Consider the following 19,957-nt stretch of genomic DNA (forward strand, 5'->3'; position numbering starts at 1 on the left):
ACAACATTAGTTGTTTGAGATTTTATGCAGTTTGCTTGAGTTTCTGTCATAAATCTCTTTAGTTGATGGACCACCTAGATAGTTCGAAGTTTCCATCTTTTCTCTGAAACACTTAATTAATTGTTTCAGCCTTTGCTGAGGATGTTAATTTCTGGATTATTCATGAACAACAGTAAAATAGTTCAAAGCCATCATTTCATCAAATAGTCAGTTAATGAAATTAGCAAATGTGCAAGAACTAATCTGACTAATGACATACGAAAATAAGGATTAGAAAAAGAAACATACAGGTTTCGATCAAGTTCAACACAAAAATTCCATTTCAATTACAGATAATCCGAACTATGATAACCAAGCTCTGAAATCATGACTGCAAACATGAATCTGAAAGCTGTGGCCTATCAAGAATCACCACTTTAGAAAGAAGTTTCCGACTTAAAGAACTTACCACAAAACCAGTTCATCAAAGTGTGCATAGTACCAATTAGCAAGCTTGTATCAGAAGAGATGCAGACATGATATCTGCAATCGCAACAAAATCATCACGTAGTTATAACACAAACCCTAACACCGCAATTTCAACACTGGATCACAAATTTGCCAACTTGCCCCAGATGCAAAGTTTCCCCAATTTTCTTGACAGCAAGACTTTTGACAAAGGCAAAACCCTAACCACCGAAACCATATAGAGTCCTTCCTTGCCTCTTCAGCGCATACACAACGTCCATAGCGGTGACAGTCTTCCGGCGCGCGTGCTCGGTGTAGGTAACGGCGTCGCGGATGACGTTCTCCAGGAAGATCTTGAGCACGCCACGAGTCTCCTCGTAGATGAGGCCGCTGATGCGCTTCACGCCACCCCTTCTTGCCAATCGACGGATCGCCGGCTTGGTGATACCCTGGATATTGTCGCGGAGCACCTTGCGGTGGCGCTTCGCCCCGCCCTTGCCCAAACCCTTGCCGCCCTTCCCACGCCCCGACATCACCTCGCCTCCGACGAATCAAGAATCGCAAATCCTAAAACAAACCAAGAAATCAACATGAGACGGATACAATTTTAGGTAAAAGATTCAAAGTCCAACGATCGATCGGAGGGCGAAATCTAACCTGGAAGGCAAGGCCAAGAAACCTGGGAGCCTCGAACTCGATGGGATGGAAGGAAACCTGCCAGGTGATGGTTTTATAGTGGCCGAGGCGAGTTTAGATACGTTCGGAGCGGATTTGAGATGACTGCATCCGTTGATCGCGTTGAGATGGACGGATAGATTTGATTAAAATTTTATTCACGCGGATCGGTGAGGTGGAGGTCTGTGACTGGCTATAACAGCGGCACGAGGATCGTTGAGATGGCATGTATCAAAAGTTCGATAATAATAAATCGCCAAAAAAACCATTCTCTCCGGAGAAAAAAAGTCAACACGCGATTTACAATCAGCCAAATCTTTCGACTCCCATTTAATAGGAAATGCTGCAGAAGACAGTCGATCTATGGCAGTTTAATTCTCTGATAAGCGAAGTAATCCTTTGAAGGATAAATTTCAGCACTCATCCTTAATGACTGAATCAATTGCTCTTTGGCGTTTCTTAGTGCCAGAAGAACACCCTGCACGTCGTCCTTGGTATCGACCAGTTGCTCTCCTACTGGAACAAGTGCCAGCTTATTGTCATCTTGAGAAACCACTCGATGAGCTGATTCACCCATTGAACTCCCAGAGGCATCCTCGCCCCTGATAGGATCCTCTGACCCCAAAGAACAAGGCCTCATTTCGACATCTTGCAGACCACATCGACCCGCATCGGAATTCACTCGACCAGAAATGCATTGCGAGGACGAAGAACTGACAGAACTCAGAGGCATTTCCATTTGGCGATTGCCACCCAGTACGCTGATAGATTCCAATTTCTTTATAGCTTTCTTGAGCTTCCTTTCAGCTCTGTCTCTGCATTTGATCTCTTCAGCAAGCTTTCCCTCCAGCTCTTGCAACTGCAGAAACATGAAGATATATAAGGGAAAAGAAGAAGAAGAAGAATCAAAAGATAAGAGTTGCTTTTCTTGGTGGTGTTCAGATAGCACTTGCCCTTTTGGCTAACTTATCTGCTTCCTCCTTAGCAGCCTTTGAAGCCACTCTCTCGGCCAACAGCCTCCCTCTCAAACAGTCAATCGTCCTTGATTTATCATCTTCCATTTTCTCCTTCAGAAGCTCGGTCAGCTTCCTGTATTTCCTATTTCAAGCGAGCATTTTGATCAGGATTCACTTGGCTGATCGAGTGATTTATAGTAGTAAACAGTGGTTCAACCCTCGACATTCTCATCCCAACGGTGGAAGGGAAGTGTGCAGGACAGAGATTTATTAATTGCTAATGTAAGCTGTAGGTGGACCTGTGAGCTTCCTCACTCCAGTAGTGTTGTTTTTCTCTTACGCACCAAAAATTTGGACCACCAGCATTTACTAACTTTCATCTCTTTGTGGTTTACGTGAAACCCCTAGAATTGTATGTTTGTGGAGGACCGACCATCGAGCGAAGAGCACACATGATCGATGCATATCTTAGTGCATTTCCTCCCATTGGTGTTCTCCATATTGATCACTACTGCTTTAGATTAGATCAAAATGATCAGCGATCACTGGCCACTTGCATAAAATTTTCAATGTTTGGATTTCCCAATTCTGAATCTGATCGACTCTCATTACCCTGCCATATGCAGCTTATTTTTCTCCAGCTCAAATGACAGATCACAGACAGCAGTAATGAATCATGATGAGTGTCACTGGCTTGGCTTGAGGTTGAAGCATCGGGGCCACTCACTGAGGTAATGTTTACAGGGATGGACTGTGAATGATTTACAAGGTAATATTTGCAATGAATGACACTTTCTGTTTATCAATTTCCTAACCTCCATTAAAACTAAGCTACATGAGATGAACAACAAAGTCAACTGATAAATAAAAGCTCTGGCATGCCATGGCAAACATACAGTATACAATTTAATGGATTCAACGGTATCAAATGGGGACAAACAAGCCCGCTGGATTGCACAAGCTAAGTACGAGTTTGATGGATCAAACAAGTGAACAAAGCAAGCCAAATTGATCAAATGGCTAAATTTTGAGACACGGATTTGCAGCAGATTGCCGTCTGCCCAAACCAGAGCACCAGCAGTGAATTTAAAATCCAGCGTGCCAGAAAGAGAACAGTGCCAAGTTGCAAGAAGAAGACATGAGACGAGACGGCAAGCTTTTTAGTTTTCACGGGTCGAGGAGGAAGGCATTGATCTGAGCGCGTGATCCTTGCGGAATCCGAATCAGTTTCATTCATGCATGGAATGAGGGATCAGTAAAGAACAATAAAAGGCAAGCAAAGAGCCAAATTGCCTGCCTTTTGCTCCTTGTTTTTTCTCGACATGGTCTTGTAGTTCTGTCACATTCACGTTTGTTCTCCATTGAATGAGTTCCTTTCCTCTTGAAATCGGTGAGGCATGTGCTTTCCTGTCCTCTCTTCTCCACGAGAGTAAGCACCGCTCAAGGGACGAAGAGACCCCAACCCAAATGGAAAAACTCAAAACTCATAGACCCAACTCAAAAGCAAATTCATACAATTTGCCTCAATTTCAGCAATTCAAATCACAATACTTTCTCTTCCACTTATCTCTGCTGCAACCTATGCAGCTAGAGGATGGATGCAATCCATGGGAGAGAGAAAAAAAAGACAGGTTTGTGCTGGCATTATGGTTCTGGACTACATACAATGCAAAACCTTTACTTTCGACAAATGAGGCAGGCAAACCACAGAGCTATAAAAGACAGTTGCTGATAAAGTTTTACCATAAAGAATGAGTTGGTAAACAAAAATTGCCTTGTTACAGATTGTGCATATCTATGTGATGCAGGTTAGAGAGTCATCAAAGAATCCCCAAATTCTAATAGAATAATCAATCAACGAGTTTGCATCTTTATCTTTTCACCCTGTCTCGGACCATTCCTCGACCATGCAATCAGTTGGCTCCTTTGACTTGTTCCACTGCGACACAAACTATTAGGGTATCAATGATGCAATGGTGCTTCAGTACAGCCTTTTGCAAGTAAATTTTGTGTGACGTTCGGTTTCCTCTAAAACTGGGACTGAACAATATTCTCAGAAAAGAAAGAATGGTGTACCAGTGGCAGGAGGAGGGATTGCAGTAGGCTTGGTGGAGACGACGGTGGGGATGGCAGCAGTTGCTGAGGAAGGGAAGAAGTGACCTGTAGGAAGTGTCATGCCCTGAGATTGGTGAGGATGCCAGTGGAATAAAGGGTACATCGGCAGCATTCCATGAGCAGCAGCTGCCATTCCTCCTCCTTGTGCTGCTGCTGCTGGGTAAGAGAAGTGCCCATGGTAGAATCCTACCCCACCACTCGAGCTCAGCTTCTGCAACCCAATTCATGTCATTTCTTCGATGTTCATTGGAATTTAAACAAACAAGTAGGAGAAGCGTGTTAAGATTTACCGAGTTGATACCGAAGTCCGTCGTGTAATTCGGCGAGTACCTGCACATGATTAGAAAGACGACTTAGTTACGACAGTGGCATGTGCGTAGCACGTGACGTGCATGTCCATGAGATGGCACTCGACAGAGCTGTCGCATGTGCGTGGATGGGTCCCGCGCGCCGGAGACGGCGCCAGGCGGCGTTTATTCCTCCGCCACCACCGGCTCCATCGGCGAACTGCAGACTGTGAGGGCGGAGAGACTTACGCGTAGGCGGAGGTGGAGTAGAAGGGGAGGAGGCCGTGGTGGTACTGGTGCAGCTGAAATGGTGGAGGCGGAGTTCCCGAGGGGTTGGGGTAGTACCACTGCGCAGCCGGCGGCGCTGGCGAAGCGACTCTCGATCCCACCGCCATGCCTTTCTCGTAAACAGAGATCACATTTTTGTCACTAAATTAGTAACTTCCACGGACTCAAAACCAGAGTAAGGAACAGGAGAAGGGAATGCGTCCACGGCTCTGTACCAGGCGGGAACGGTGCCGGAGTGGAGGGAGGAGAGTGTCGGATTCCGACGCCTCCGCGCTTGGCTCCTAGGGAGGCCAGGTTGCAATTCGCTCGGCGGCCGTCGATCACCGGCGTCGCGTCCTCGCAAGCCTTCTTCGCCGACTCTGCTTCCTTGAACGTCACCTATATGCCATTTCGCAAACACTCACGTAAGCAAACTTCAAACTTTTGGATATATCGGCCATTGCGGAAACTTACGAAGCCGTAACCCTTGGATCGGCCAGAGATCTTGTCCGAAATGATGACGGCTTCGAGGATCTCCCCGTACTTCTCGAAGTGCTCGCGAAGCGCCTCCTCCTGCATCTCCCACGCGAGCCCGCCGACGAACACCTTGGTGAGCGTCGTGTCGCCGAAGTAGTACTGCTGCCCCATCACCAAACGAGGAAGGCAGCAGAACAAGAAAGCAAGCAACCGAAGAGGGATTATGGTGAGAGAATGACGAGGAAGAGGAGGACGAAGACTGTATGTTAATGTGTTTAGAAAGTGGATGATATAAAAGCAGAGCGGACAGCTATCAACGTGCTCTCCTCGATCGTAATTGGACTCCACGAATTAAGCCAGCAAAAAACAGAAAATTAACGCCGCGACGTACGGCTCTTCTTCTCTTCCCCTCGTCGATGCAGCTCTTCTGTTCCCCATCGAATAGCGGGCGCCACTCCAGAAGCTCGCTCCGTGAAGGCCAGGTCTGCTCGGGAGAGGAATCCCGGTCCCCGATTGCACGTGGAAGATACCCCGAGATGAACTGTAATGCGGTCCAACATCCGTAACAGTTTCCTCCTCCATCTCCCCTACCAAAGATCACGCTACGTGATGGAAAACGACAACGAGGGCAAACTATTATCCCACGAATCCAGTTCTTCAGATTCCTTTCGTGTTCTATTCGTATTCGCCTTCTAATTTCGATGTGTGTGACATGGACAACTGTAGAGCAGCTAAATTAATGGATTCAGAGTTAGCAGTATTGGACGGACGAATCCAGTGAAATGTAAGGGAATAGCAGATTGCGGATGAATTAGCTGGAATCCCTGACGAGTGAGCTGGTCGAGGGACGACGGCATGCATGATACTGAAATCAAACAAGGGGAAACAAATAGCATGTGGCGATGGTGGTGGTGGTGTAGCAGTTTGCAATGAGCAGAGTAGTACGTGATCTCACTTTTTGTTTTTGATGATCAACCCTAGTTGGCATGCATTTGGTGCAGCTGGCAAATAGATAGAAATGGTGCATTTATGCAATTTCTCGATTTACTTCTTCATAAATAGTCGTGAGACTGATCGTGTAGAGTCATTAAAGTGACGAATTCTATCTTTATAGAAGAAATGGTTACATGTCTATCAAGGCGGTAGCCCGGAGCCTGATCGGTGCCACGAGAGCCTACTCATGGGGTTTTATTTAACCTATTTTATTTTAAATTTTAAAGTGCAACATTCAAAATTAATTTTTTACTTATATAACTGTTTGAGAAATTTATTAAGGATGAGATTTTTTTTTGTTGAAAAAGAATTTAGTTCGACAAAAAAAAACGTTTGTAGAACAATTTAAAGCCAATGATTATGAATATTCTACAACTTAAAGGCAATTTGTTTTCATAAACTCCCCGAATATTTTAAAAATGCAATAGACCCTCCCGCCTCAAGGGTAAAATGGTAATTTGGCCAACCTATAAAAACTCAAGATACGCGCACTTAGTAGGCTGACGTCAGAGTATTTAAAATTTTGTACTTTTAAACATTTTTATTATTTATTTATTATTTAAAAAATCAAACACATATGCTTAGCCGAATAGGGCTTGGGCCTGGGCTCGAGCTGGCCCGAGCATTATGGAAGAGGAAATGGTGACGTCAACGCTTCTCGAGTCAACACGTAAGCAAAATGGCTTCTTCTTCATCTTCTTCTTCTTCCTCCTCCTGGAGAATCATTAGACTGGACAATGAATTCACTGAAGAATGTTAATCGCAACAGAAATTCCAGATTAAATCGCTTTGCAGGATGAGAGAATTTGTTTGACCCACCAAGGCTTCCACATCTTGGTCGTCCTTGCAACTCGTGAGTCCACGACACGTGCTCTCCCTCCGCCTTCCTCTCTCCCTCACACTTCACGTCTTCTTCGTCTTCTTCTTCTACTACTTCTACTTCTCTGACTCTCTCTGCACCCTCTGTCTTGTTCCCAAGCTATCGCCTGGTAAAAGGAAGAAGCCTACCCTCCTCTGTTCGACCTCCGAACTCATCGAGCCTTGCTCCATCTTGCAACAGCAAGCACGATGGCGCTGGCTTCCTCGCGCGGGAGGATGGAGCCCCTGAGGCAATGGAGGGATCAGGACACGAGCCCCGAGAGGACCAAGGTCTGGAAGGAGCCTAAGCCCAGGAAGGTCTCTGTCGTTTACTATCTATCCCGCAGTGGCCAGTTGGAGCACCCCCACTTCATGGAGGTCACTCTCTCCTCCGCCGACGGCCTCTACCTCCGAGGTATGCTCCATGGTCTCCGCCTAATCCATTGAAAGCTCCAATTTTTTGCTGCTTGTTCTTTGCATTTTTCTTTTCTACATGCGATTTGTTGTTTAATTTCTAGATGTGATCGACCGCCTCAACTTCCTCAGAGGCAAGGGGATGACTAATTTGTATTCATGGTCTTCGAAAAGGTGTGGTTGAATCGATTTGCTACGCTGATTTTGGTTTCGTCTTCTTATTGGATTGAGAATGTTTGTTTCAGGAGCTACAAGAATGGGTTCGTGTGGCACGACCTCACCGAGGGTGATCTGATCCACCCTACGCATGGCCATGAGTACGTTCTCAAGGGTTCTGAGCTCTTCCAACCCCTCGCCTGTCCCAGCTTCCAGGAAGACGGTGCGGCATTTCGTGCCTCCGAGAAGCAGCTGCAGATTCCCAAATCCGTGCACCACCATTTCGAGAGCTTGCAGATTAGAAGCAAGAGGGCGCCCTGGAGCTCCTTCGACCTCAACGAATACAAGGTCTATAAGACCAACCTGACGGCCGAGGCCGGCGCCAAGGCGGCCGACGCGTCGACGCAGACAGACGACGGGAGGAGCAGGCGGCGACCGGCAGTCCCGAGGGCGGAAGAAGAGGGCCCACCGACCACGGAGCTGGAGCGGGAGGATATCTCACCTCCGCTGTCGTCGTCGAGTTCGGAGACTCTGGAGAAGCTAATCAAGGCGGACGGCCGTGCCATCACTGCCGTCGCCGCTGGTGTCCGACGGCCAGGGGAGGACGGCGGTGACATACGCGAGCGGGCGGATGCGAGCGTCGTCCGTGCTAATGAACCTTCTATCGTGCGGCTCCATCAACACCAAGGACCACCACGTGCTGTCGGCGACGGCGCAGACTTCAGCACGGAGCAAGCAGGGAGGCAAGAAGGATACGGACGGATTCATCGACGGCAACGGCATGGCAGCCATGAGGATGGACGACAAAGAGTACTTTAGCGGGAGCTTAATCGAAACCAAGAAGGCGGGTTATGGCCGAGACGAGCTCCCAGGCCTGAAAAGGTCCTCTTCCTACAATGCCAGCAGGTAAACTATCGCAAGGTTCTTCCTTTTTGTTCTCAACAACACTACCAAACATTTGCCTGCATCTTTTTTGATCAACAAAATATATTGAAATATGTTTGCATGAATGAATGTTTCCTTGATCTTGATTGAATATGCACTTGTCTTTAGACCCGAATTGTTTTCAATCGTAAACAATGCATGTGATTTTTAATCCATCGAATAGTTGGCTATGGCAGAGATGCTGAAGCTGACCTCTCAGCTAGAAGGTGTGTACTATAGCTCTGTTAGGAATTCCTGTTCATGGGGGTGGTAAAAGCAGAGCAGCCTTTTTACTCTATTTGGCAAAGAAGAGCCGAGCCTAACCGGTTCCCTTGGTCGATAGAGATACTGTCACACATTCCTTTGCAGCAGCACTCTGGTCTTCTGAAACACAGCCATTTGCTCTTGCTCTGCTCGGTAAAGAAGAGTTGCAATTACTACAGTCGAGTCCATTTAGCTACATTCCTTGCTGCAACACCCGGCAAGCAAGCCTCTCTTAATGCATCTCTGAATGCACATCTACTCAAATGTTGCCTTGCATTGTTCTCTTATCATTGACTCCTTCCTTCTCTTTGAGTGAAAACAGCTGAGTAGCTGACACTGTTCATTAAGCTTTCGATTTATATATATGGCATTATGCTAAAAGATTAGCCTGCGATGTTTGCAGGAGCTCGAAGCTGGAGCTCGCAGGGAAGGAAATCGAGGGCGCCCGTGCCAAAATGCATTTCAAGGAAGCACGAAGCCAGCTCTCTCGGAAGCAAATGGATTAACAATGAGCCCGAGGAAGAAGAATAGTTTCCCAAGCTAAACGTAAGCAGAACAAAGTCAGTCTGAAAAGACCCAAAGAAACATATACTACTTAGTCTTTCTGCGACCGAGGAAGAAAGCTTTCTTTCTTTTGCCTTGATGATTAAGGCACGTAGTTAAGCGGCCGAGGGAGGAATTCCAGGAAAGTTGAATGTTATTTGCTTCTCCAAAACCTCTCTTTGCGTGCAGAAAGAAATGGCACTGAATCCTTTTTATGTTCGTTGAGAAGCTCAATTTTTATCGACTTGTCTCTTTCCCTTTACGTGTTTAGCCCTCCGTTTTGGTTCGTTTGACAGATCGCAGTGGACTAGGACTTCGGACGAGGCACAAGTCAATGTATGCTTGTCTTCTACAGTTGTACTGGTAGCTGCCATTATATCTATTGAAGTACTACTTTTTATAATTTATTATATAGCAACAAAATTATAAGTTTGCTGGGAGCCAAAGAAAATTAAGACCGTATTTATATTTTCTAGAAATCTAAGAAATTTAGATATTATTATTATTATTATCAAAGTTATTAGATATATTTAAGAGTTTTAATCTGAATTAGAACAGAGCTAAAATGTTTTATAAATAAATAAATGTAATTAAATCATTTATGTTTTAAAAAATAAATATTTATTTATTTTTAGATTTTGAAATGTTTAAGTTAAGTCAAAAATGTTTAAAGGACTAGACCATGTTAAAATAATAAAAAATACAACAAATTTAAATGTCAATGCTTTTAAAAACACAAAACTTCAAGATAGATTAAAATATTTTAAAATAAAATCATGGTCCTATTTAAATTTCACATACTTTCAAAAATACAACTATATATTTATTTATTTATTTAAATATTTTAATCTAGCTAGCTAGATGTAAATAGTAATTAAAATATGATTAATTATTAATCAATATACTTGCTTTAGAGTGCATGTGATTTTGGCGTATCCATCGCGTTGGCCTATTCCCAAGAGCTACGTGTCGGTGACATGGGCGCAAAACCCCCTATTGCCGGTGGTACACTACGATTCCTCTTTCCCATGTGAGAGGTTTTCGCTTGCCCTTTGGTTACGTTTCGATCTTTGCCTTTTTCGTCTCGCCGTCGGAGAGGTTAATTTAGATCGGAGCATATCGGAAAGGGGCTATTTTGATCTCGATCTGAGGGTTCTTGCGTTGCCTCCGCGGGCATCGACCATGCCTTCGGTGATCGGAGGGCGCCTTCCTCGACGCGCCGCCATGATCCCATCGATTACCTCGTTCGACGGTGCTTCTTGCTCCCATCGCCTCAAACAACTCGAGAAATGGAGTCGGCGCGGTAATCTGACTCAGTGATACATCCCCATCCCGTCGTTGCGGTTTCCTGGATCTCCTTTTCATTTCCTGTCTCTACTCGTCCGGGATCTCTCTCCCTTTTCCTTCCTTCGACCTTAGGGATTTCTCCGATATTCTGCGATCTTTTCCTGTGTTGGTCGTCGGCGCCGATATCTGTGTTGGGGATTTGTTTGATCCGGTGTAGCGTCTTTTCGGACTGAGGTAACTGATGATATTTGTCAATTTTCGCTTGTCTCAGAGAAAGATACCGTCTTTGTGGTTGTTACAGTTCCTTTCTTTTTTGGATCTGTCCAGTGCCCTCGTTGCTATTGTTTAACTTATACGATCAGCAGGCTTCTGCCTTCCGCTAAATTCTATTTTTCAAGAAGTTGTTTTTTTCCCTATCCATTGTAGCTGCTTTGTCAGACTGCTGGGGTACCTTTTAACAACAAAATCTAGTACATGTTTTGGTTTTTGAGTCAAAACCAAACAATGACTTTATGCAAGGAGAGGGATATTGTAGCTTCCAGATTAATAAGCTTTTGCATATTGGAACTGTGGATATGCTTTACTACTCAGTTACTTGATAATAAGATTATTTTTGGCTTGCGCATAGTACAGCCAAGTGAGAAAGTATGGAATTATCATTTGTTCATGACAGAGTTGAGATGTACTTTAGGCATACTCAATCAGGATCTTTAGGACACTTTTTTTGTGTGATTTACATCTGGTATGTTGGATGATAAGGTAAACTCATGCTCTTATGAATTAGTTTGTTACTTTTCTTTGTTTAGTCATCCACTATGTAGCGTTCTATCTGATTTAAGTAAAAATTGTATGGATGCCGAAGCTTTACAAATTACAGGGGAATAATTACCTTTCATCTCAATTTTGCTTTTGCTTGGTTAGGCATGGTTTTATCCATACAATTAATTTATGTATTCATATAAATGTTAAGATGTTTTTACTTATTAGCATCCGACTTTTAATCAATTAGGTGTATGCTGGAGATGTCTTGTCTAGCTCAGTTGTGTTAGTTTGTTTAAGCCTGATTTTTGTTTATCTTAACTCTAAAATTCCTGATCAAATATATATCTTAACTTGCATATGATTATTACAACTTTGGTCTTGCTGCTAGATATGTTAGTAATGTTTTCTTTCAGAAAAATAGTTAACACCCCTGGCATGCTTGCTTACTTTAGCAATACTATAACTGTGTTCATTGCATGTGTGCCTAGATCTTAGGACATTTGTGTTGCAGGATTAAAGAGATTGTCTAAAATTGTTAAAACGAAATGGACACAGTAACTTCAATGCCTTTTGACCAAACATGTTTGAGCCTTTTCAGTATTATTAAACTACGCACTTGATGATAAGTGCATCATCAAAATCTTGCACCGGGAACTTGTGTCACGGTATTATCATGTCTACCCAATAGACTAGGATGAGTTAAAATTCATCAATGCTTGACTTTATTTACAAAAATAGTGTTCATTGTATGAGAAATCAATTGTATTAACCCTTGGCAGATCTTCATACACTAGCAGCTTCATGGGAAGTTTCTCTTGTTTGGATACACTATGTGAAACTACGACTTGCTTGCATGAATACTGTGTCAGCTGTGAGAAATCACATGTAATGATAGAAGCTTGTGCTTGTTTGAATAATAATCAGACTGCCAGTATCACAAAGCTAGGGGTTCCAAATGTTGCTTCTATCTGTAATGAGAACAAGATAGCCATCCACGAGGTTGATGGCACTCATGCTTTGGTTCTGTCAATTAATGATCCTCAAGCGCAGTTATCTCTTTGTGATTTGAGTCATTTGACTTCAGATGAGAACGTACTTGAATCCAAGAAGACAGAAACTCACCAAGTTTTATGTCTTCCTACTGACTGGAATGCAAAGAAACCGAAGGCCTTGGCTAAATCTGCAACATTTCCTTTGCCACTGGTGGCTGATGACAGTGACCTTTCTATAGGTGGTGCTTGTGGCCTACCAAGCACTGAATTCGAAAATCAGTGTTCTTCCACAAAGTCTAATCCTACATATGAAAGATCAATATCTCTTCCTGTGAGTTCCTGATACTCTAAATTGTATCTAAAATTCTTTGGTTGGATTGTAATGCTGAAGTTTTACTTGCGAAAGATCATACAAATTTGTTATTTTTTGAGTGTCACATTCTAGACATCTAGATGCTGTTGGATATGCTAGCTTATTGTTGAAGGTAAAAAAAAAAACCAATTTTTTATTACGTGTGAATTTTTTTGCCCATAAAGAAGATATTTTAGTAGGAAAACAAGTTCATTATAATTTTTCATATGGATTGAACTGCCTTAATTGGTATTACTCCAAAAAAGACATTTGCAATCTCTGCATAAATGCTGCAGATTCATGTCTACAAAATGATCTGCTGCTATTTATATAAAATATGACCATATTAGTTGCAACTTGCAAATCGCAAGCCTTGGTGCTACTTTCATTGGATTATAATTTCTATAGTGGGATGGCCATATGGTGATACACGTTCATGTTTGCAAATTTCATACTTCTCCTTGATGTTTTTATTGGACTGCTACTCCAGGTGCCCCCAAAGTATATTTCTGCCATGAAGGGAAGTCGTGCACAGCATGGTTCACCATCGAACCTCAAGTTACATGTGAAATGGGCTCCTGATGTTTATGATCCACCATGCACCTTACTATCGCACACTGTGAAGAAGAATCACCATCAACTTCCCAAAGCAAGGAAAAATTATAACAACAAGCACAGGGCCAGGTCAGCTCGAGGAAGTAACAATGATAGAAGAACTGCAAATAGGAGTCTGACCAGCTATAAGACTGAATCCTTCAACGCCAGGTTTATTCTGGTTTAAATTTCATAATTACATACCATGCAGAATTTATTCCATTAAGATCGAAACTTGTTTTTTTTTTCAGATTGCAGACTCCTAGGAACAGTAGATTAGTGTTGAAGGAGTATGGCAAATCCAGCACTGAAGGTGCAGAGTATGCAGTCAACAACCAAGATGCAAAATGTGGAGGCAGCTTCTTAGTGGAGGCGCTTGCAAAAGTCAATATATCATCTGTAACTGAGGTTACATGATTGCTCTTGATCTTAATAGGGCATTCCTCATCTTTGTATATGAATAAGCCGGATACACGTTTCGTGTTGTTTGAATGTGCTTTTTTGCGGATCGAGTGCTATTTTTGTGGATCAAAGACGAAAATACTATGGTAAATTGGATGTATCAGAAACTACCAATCGAGTTGCTTGTTTAAGAATGATGTCCTTGGTTCAGTAGCCTCTCATGAATTTCGGGTTGCCTTCTTGTTTAACATCGGTTTGAAAATACTGTCAAAGTATACATATTTAAACTCAATATATTTTATGATAACTCATTTGTTACTACAGCTCTGTTTTCCTATGACTGCCCTGATTAGAAATTATATAATACGAAATGGAGAGCTAGTGCTTTACAACGATCCGTGAAAAAATAATAACTCGAGTTATTCCTTCAGTTATTCTTCAAGATTGATCAAAATAAGTCCCGAAGCATAGTTAAGTTGCATACTTATAGAAGAGGACAAGGGTTCGAATTCTAGCGAAGTCAAGCAATACTCTCCTGCGTCGTGATCAATTACAGTTTCTCGATTTATCTCTTCACAGATAGTCGTGGGGTCGATCGTGTGGGATCGCTAAGATGGTGGATTCCACCTTTTACAGAAGAAAAGATGGGTCAAAGTAAGCTTAAAGTGTTTCTTTTGAACGGTGTCATGAAAATGATTTGATCGATTAATTCTCTCTTCAACTAGTTAAACTAGTCCAAAAGCTCACTTAAGCTAAGCTTAATAGGTTATTGACATTCATTTATATTTTTGAAATAATTCGATCGTCTTATTTTGACCAGAATTAATTTAATTAATGATTGTTAGAGCATCCGCAACGCGCTGTTAATCGGGCGTTAATAGGAGACGTGGAGGAGCGAAGGAAGGACGTGGAAGAGTGAGGGAGGAGTGAGAGAGGAGTGAGGTGTTGAACGCATTCAGAGTTCTGAACGCGTTAATAGGTGGGCCCGTGCTTTTTATTTTTATTTTTTTAATGTTAACGCGTTCGTAGAGGCTGCATAGTGTGAGTGGTGGTCGACCACGTGGTCGACCACCATATGGTGATCGACCACTGATCAACCACCACTCAACCACGTGTTAGTGGACCTAATCAACTACTGATTAAAGGTGTTATAACGTCACGAGCGTTGCAGATGCTCTTAGTTAGTTAGTCCATCCATACCTGCAATAGCCAAACAATTTAAAAATGGTGTTTTGTAATTTAGGAAAAAATAACATGTGAAATATCTGTCTGGACTCTGGAAAAACCGAAACCAAAGCCAGATTTTTGCCAATTTTAATTATAATTTACATTAAAAATTATTTTTTATTATATATATATCGATCATAAACAATTAAATTAATTATCTCTAGGCAAATCTTTTCTTTTATAGCGTGTCGGCGATGCCCAAATCGTAACCCTCTTCGTTTTTAGAGCAGGAAACGGAAGGAGAGGAGGAGGAAGAAGAGATTCATCGATTCCCTCGAGGCTTCTCGTCTCTTCTCCTCTTCGATCCATTTCCATCGTTCTCCTTCCGATCCAGCCCTCCTTCGTCGCCGTATCGGGATCCATCCGGAATCGAGGACACCGCAGAAATGGCAGCCACCTCCGCCTCGCGACGCCTGCGTGATCTCCAATCGCAGCCGGGCAACAAGACGTGCGTGGATTGTGCTCAAAAGAATCCACAGTGGGCTTCCGTATCTTATGGGATCTTCATGTGCCTTGAGTGCTCCGGCAAGCACCGCGGCCTTGGCGTCCACATCAGCTTCGTCCGATCTGTCACCATGGACTCCTGGTCCGAGATCCAGCTTAAGAAAATGGAGTCTGGTGGTAATGATCGCCTTAACGCTTTCCTCGCTCGCTATGGCGTCCCCAAGGAGACGGATATCGTGGCCAAGTATAATACACGGGCGGCATCTGTCTACCGCGACCGCATCCAGGCCCTCGCCGAAGGCCGATCCTGGCAGGATCCGCCTGTCGTCCAGGAATCGCTGGATTCCAAGTCAAAAAAGCCACCGTCGGGATCGAGTGCTAGGAAAGATGGCAACTTCTCGAGTAATAGTGACTGGGATAGTTGGGAGAACGATAATTACCAGTCCTCGTTCTTTTCCGATATGAGGAGGAATCAATCGTCTGGTGATGTTAGGTCTGGTAGTGGCAGAGGATTTGGAGGGACGCAGCAGCCACCCCGATCCAGATCGACGGAGGATATGTACACCAGGGCACAACTCGAGGCGTCCGCGGCTAACAAGGAGAGCTTTTTCTCGAGGAAGATGGCTGAAAATGAATCTCGCCCTCAAGGGATCCCACCATCCCAGGGTGGCAAATACATTGGATTCGGGTCTACACCGCCTCCTTCCCAGAGCAATAATTCGCAGGGTGATGTGCTTCGAGATACAGTTTCCGTGGTCTCTCAGGTGAACAAGTCATTTAATACTTGCTTGTGCATTTTGCTTGGCTTATCACGAACGTATCTACTATCCCAACTTTGTGATCTCACTTACCGGTTTTTCTGATGATGAAGTTGTTTCTGATATGAAAGTTAAGATTTGGAGATCCAAGTCACTCTGTTTGGTTTTTTTTTGGTGTTCCTTCATGATACTTCTACTACAGATGTCATCATCAAGATAGACACAGGTTCTTAAAATCATGAGACACTCATGTTTTTACTATTGGAGTTCACGAATAATTTCAAGCATGCTATCCTTATTACTGTACACGCTATCTTTAAATAATTTACAGGCACACGATTAATAAAACATCTTCCTCATTCTTGCTTAACTATCTTCTATGCCTTAAGTTGTTCACGGTATTATATATGTTATTGGTGTTCAATTAAAAGGTTAAATGTTAGTGGTTCTTGAAAATATATCCTGGTATATCTGTTAAAATCCCCCTTCAGCACATTGTGCTGTGATTACATTTAATGAGTGATCTTTTACCCTGTTTTCTTCCTTAAGAACTTTCATGAAACTGTGAATCATTAGCATCAAAATGTTATGACAAAACTGATGTTTGTTAAAACAGTAAGATTTATGTTAAGAAACCTTGAAAGTTACTCAAATAATCAATTAAATAATTTTTATTATGTTAACTAGATTTCTTTAATCTCACTCCATTATTTACACTTTCCACTCTAATCAATACAATTTGTCTAGTTTTGATCTATTTGTCATCTTTGAAAATGTTCTTACCATCTCAATTCATTTACAGTTACACCTAAATGCTCTTGGATAATACTATTTTTTATTTACCTTTTATGATAATCTTACATATCCATTTAGTTCAAAGATCGGTTTTTTAAAAATTTGACAAGTCATACCATGGTCTTATAAAATTCCCTTTTTGCCTAAGGGATGTACAGCATCACAAAAGATCAGGACAACTTTACTCATTTCAATCATCATATTTGTGTGCATATGCCTGTCTGCTGGACAAATCAGGACTATGCTTGACAATGTCCTTTTTTTTTCTGTGTATCTTTAGACAACCTTAGAAAAGTGACCATTGCAAGGAAATTTGTTTGATGTTGATACATTCATTTTCATATTTTTGTCAAAGTTCTTGTTAAATGTTGGTTATTTTGCTACCATGCCTGCCTCTTTCTGGGCTTGTGATTAGCTAGAAAGGATACTCTAACATGAACAAAAATTAGAAGATTCTCATGCAATAATTCATCTGTGATAAACCATGTGAAATTACTCTGTGAGATATTTAAATTTAATTGTATGACACACTATAACATATATAACAAGAGGTCTAGTTTCTTATTGAGCCTACTCAGTTATAGATTTTCTTCACTTCATTTTAATTGCAAATCGCACTAATCATTGAGATTGACTCTCGTTAGTTATTCTATTTTTCTATAATTGCTGTGCACTTCCACTATCTTTGAGTTCCACTTCCTTGAATTTCATAATAATCTGTTCTCCTTCCCAGGATAGACTGTCTACATTTCCATGGTTTTAATCATAAAAAATGTTTCTCATTGAGTTTTATAGTTTTTGTTGTATGAGTTTATAGTTATATACTGAACGTGCATTTAGTTGGCTGTGAGGTTCTTCTTGTAGTTGCCTAGTCTTTTGAACAGTTGATATTGAAGTAGTCAATATTATGCAGTGGTCATCTTCAGCATCATAATTTCATTTTCTAGGCTATGATGTAATTGGTTGGAAAAAATCCTCTATTTTGCATTTTGCTAGGGTCTTGGCCGGCTATCTTTGGTTGCAAGCTCTGCAGCACAGTCTGCTGCTAATGTTGTCCAAGCTGGTACCAAGGATCTGACATCTAAGGTAGTGTCCATTGCTTTTTGAAAATGTTACTGGCTTTTGAGATACTATATTTGCCTATTGATGCATGTTTGAGAATGTTAGCTTTATTTCAGGCTCAGAGCAACCATTTATGAATGACATTTAGATTTTATAATGTTTTGCCAAAATTATATCTAATGCCTCCTTGTCTGTGGTTGAAAACTCACTTTTTCTGCATGCAATCTCAGGAGTTTGACTATATGTGCTCCATGTCAAATGACATATCTGTAATTAATCTTACTCGTTGATAATGTAATATTCAATTCCTTAATTTTGCATATGACAAAGTGGTGGAATTAGTAGGGAAGATGATCAAGGGGAGAAAGGGAAGAGGAAAAAAGGAGAGGGAAGAGAGGAAATTTAAGAAAAAATAGAAATTCATAAGACACAATGTTATCCATTAAGAAGAACATGTTTTGTCCTATTCATAGGCAGAATTAAGAACCCAGTTTGTATTATACTACTGAATACAGATTGATAAACTGTATAACTTCTACTAACTGCATCAAAGTTGAATTATAAAATGGATTAAATTCTTCAGTGGGACTTCTGCTTTTCATACTAGGGCTTGTTTGTCAATATTTCTCTGTTCTATCAATTTTCATGTAACTTGAGGACATCTTAGTATCCCATGGTATGTTGAATCAAAATTTCTGTTCTATTTAGGCATTCATTTATTCTTCTGCCAGAGAATGGTCATTTTGCTATTTCTTAATTTTTCTTTTGCTTCCTTCAGATGATCTCATCCTTATCAAGACTTAAAGGATGTTTTTTCTTCTTTTTTTGGTAATACAGATGAAGGAGTCAGGGTATGATCAAAAGGTCAACGAAACTGTGAATGTGGTAACCAGCAAAACCACGGAAATTGGGCAGAAGACATGGGGAATCATGAGAGGAGTCATGGCAATGGCTACACAAAAAGTAGAACAGTACACTACAGAAGGCAGCAGCTGGAAAGAGGACTCGTCACAAAAAGAAAGCGAGAAAAATGGTTACTATCAAGAATTTGGTCAGGACAAGTCTTGGAACAAACCAAAGGGGAATCCAACCAAACAGTCCAGTTCCTATAGCTCTTGGGATGACTGGGGTGAGAGTGAAAGGAAGGAAGAGCCAAGGAAGGGCAGCACACAGAATGGCGAAAGCTGGGCAGGTTGGGATGACGTGAAAGACGACGATGGCTACGATAGCTACAAGTATAGCTTACCAAACAAGGGTGTGCATCAAAATGGAAAGTCGACTTGGACTGAGGGTGGTTTTATGTGAAGTTGATCGCTGGTTCTGTTATTTTCATATAGCTTTTTTCTATTGTTATGTTTCAATGGTGTGTCCATGGAAGTTTATATTGGTGACAGATTGGAAGTTGTGGCCTCGTAATTTTGTTTTTTTAGATCAACTTTGTATTTTTCTGCAACTCTGACAACTACTATTCCCGGATACGGTAGTCTATAGCATTATTTATTGACATAGTTGTCTGATTCTCGATAATGAATTCTCCTAGTTGACTTCTTTGGGCTCTTAATAGCAGATTCAATTATAGATTTGAAGTTTGTTTTTTAGTTGAGAATGGTTGGAGATAAAGTTGAATGAAATTTATTTCGATGTTTGGATGGCCGAATTTAAGTTGGAATGTTCATTTTATGCACTTATATGCTCAATTGTCTTAAATAATTATTGTTTTTTAATTTTTATTTATTTATTTGATAACTTAGGTGTTTGTATTTTAGACCTTTTTTAAAAAAAAATTATTTCACAGATAAATGTGAAATATAATTTATACGCATTTACAAGGGAGTTCATCTGTTAACTCCATCAGTAGGCTATAATCAAAAAATTAATTGTTAATAAAATTAAATAAATTATATAA

The 19,957-nt window shown here is 41.7% G+C and overlaps 4 protein-coding genes and 2 pseudogenes across 7 annotated transcripts; 3 read left to right on the forward strand and 3 right to left on the reverse strand.

The window, feature by feature from the left end:
• Positions 1-302: 302 nt before the first annotated feature.
• LOC141840095 (histone H4) lies at positions 303-1,162 on the reverse strand. Its single transcript, XM_074727989.1, has 2 exons — positions 1,105-1,162; positions 303-1,014 (listed from the first exon to the last, which is right to left on the reverse strand). The coding sequence occupies exon 2, from the start codon at positions 978-980 to the stop codon at positions 669-671; it is 312 nt and encodes a 103-aa protein (XP_074584090.1). The 5' UTR covers positions 981-1,014; positions 1,105-1,162; the 3' UTR covers positions 303-668.
• A 321-nt stretch (positions 1,163-1,483) lies between these two features.
• Positions 1,484-2,237, reverse strand: LOC141837796 (uncharacterized; annotated as a pseudogene).
• A 1,754-nt stretch (positions 2,238-3,991) lies between these two features.
• Positions 3,992-5,395, reverse strand: LOC141842324 (putative RNA-binding protein ARP1). The gene is made up of 6 exons (XM_074730533.1): positions 5,222-5,395; positions 4,984-5,146; positions 4,730-4,877; positions 4,484-4,523; positions 4,155-4,404; positions 3,992-4,029 (listed from the first exon to the last, which is right to left on the reverse strand). Exons 1-6 carry the CDS (start codon positions 5,393-5,395, stop codon positions 3,992-3,994), a joined length of 813 nt encoding a protein of 270 aa, XP_074586634.1.
• A 1,890-nt stretch (positions 5,396-7,285) lies between these two features.
• LOC141842132 (protein SOSEKI 5-like) lies at positions 7,286-9,570 on the forward strand (annotated as a pseudogene).
• Positions 9,571-10,433: 863 nt separating this feature from the next.
• LOC141842060 (uncharacterized) lies at positions 10,434-13,975 on the forward strand. 4 transcript variants are annotated; one of them, XM_074730279.1, is made up of 5 exons: positions 10,434-10,679; positions 11,814-11,817; positions 12,205-12,748; positions 13,260-13,534; positions 13,615-13,975. In XM_074730279.1, exons 1-5 carry the CDS (start codon positions 10,559-10,561, stop codon positions 13,778-13,780), a joined length of 1,110 nt encoding a protein of 369 aa, XP_074586380.1. In that variant the 5' UTR covers positions 10,434-10,558; the 3' UTR covers positions 13,781-13,975. The 4 variants fall into 4 exon arrangements, with proteins under 4 accessions (XP_074586380.1, XP_074586377.1, XP_074586376.1 ...); XM_074730276.1 differs by lacking the exons at positions 10,434-10,679; positions 11,814-11,817 and adding exons at positions 10,696-10,897; positions 11,937-12,090; XM_074730275.1 differs by lacking the exons at positions 10,434-10,679; positions 11,814-11,817 and adding an exon at positions 10,696-10,897.
• A 1,216-nt stretch (positions 13,976-15,191) lies between these two features.
• Positions 15,192-19,555, forward strand: LOC141839384 (putative ADP-ribosylation factor GTPase-activating protein AGD6). Its single transcript, XM_074727116.1, has 3 exons — positions 15,192-16,200; positions 17,986-18,075; positions 18,889-19,555. The coding sequence occupies exons 1-3, from the start codon at positions 15,379-15,381 to the stop codon at positions 19,354-19,356; spliced, it is 1,380 nt and encodes a 459-aa protein (XP_074583217.1). The 5' UTR covers positions 15,192-15,378; the 3' UTR covers positions 19,357-19,555.
• The last annotated feature ends 402 nt before the right edge of the window (positions 19,556-19,957 follow it).

This window comes from Curcuma longa, chromosome 11, assembly GCF_044706935.1.
Source record: "Curcuma longa cultivar G26 ecotype Majalengka, Jawa Barat chromosome 11, ITB_CL_G26_1.1, whole genome shotgun sequence".
Lineage (NCBI taxonomy): Eukaryota > Viridiplantae > Streptophyta > Magnoliopsida > Zingiberales > Zingiberaceae > Curcuma > Curcuma longa.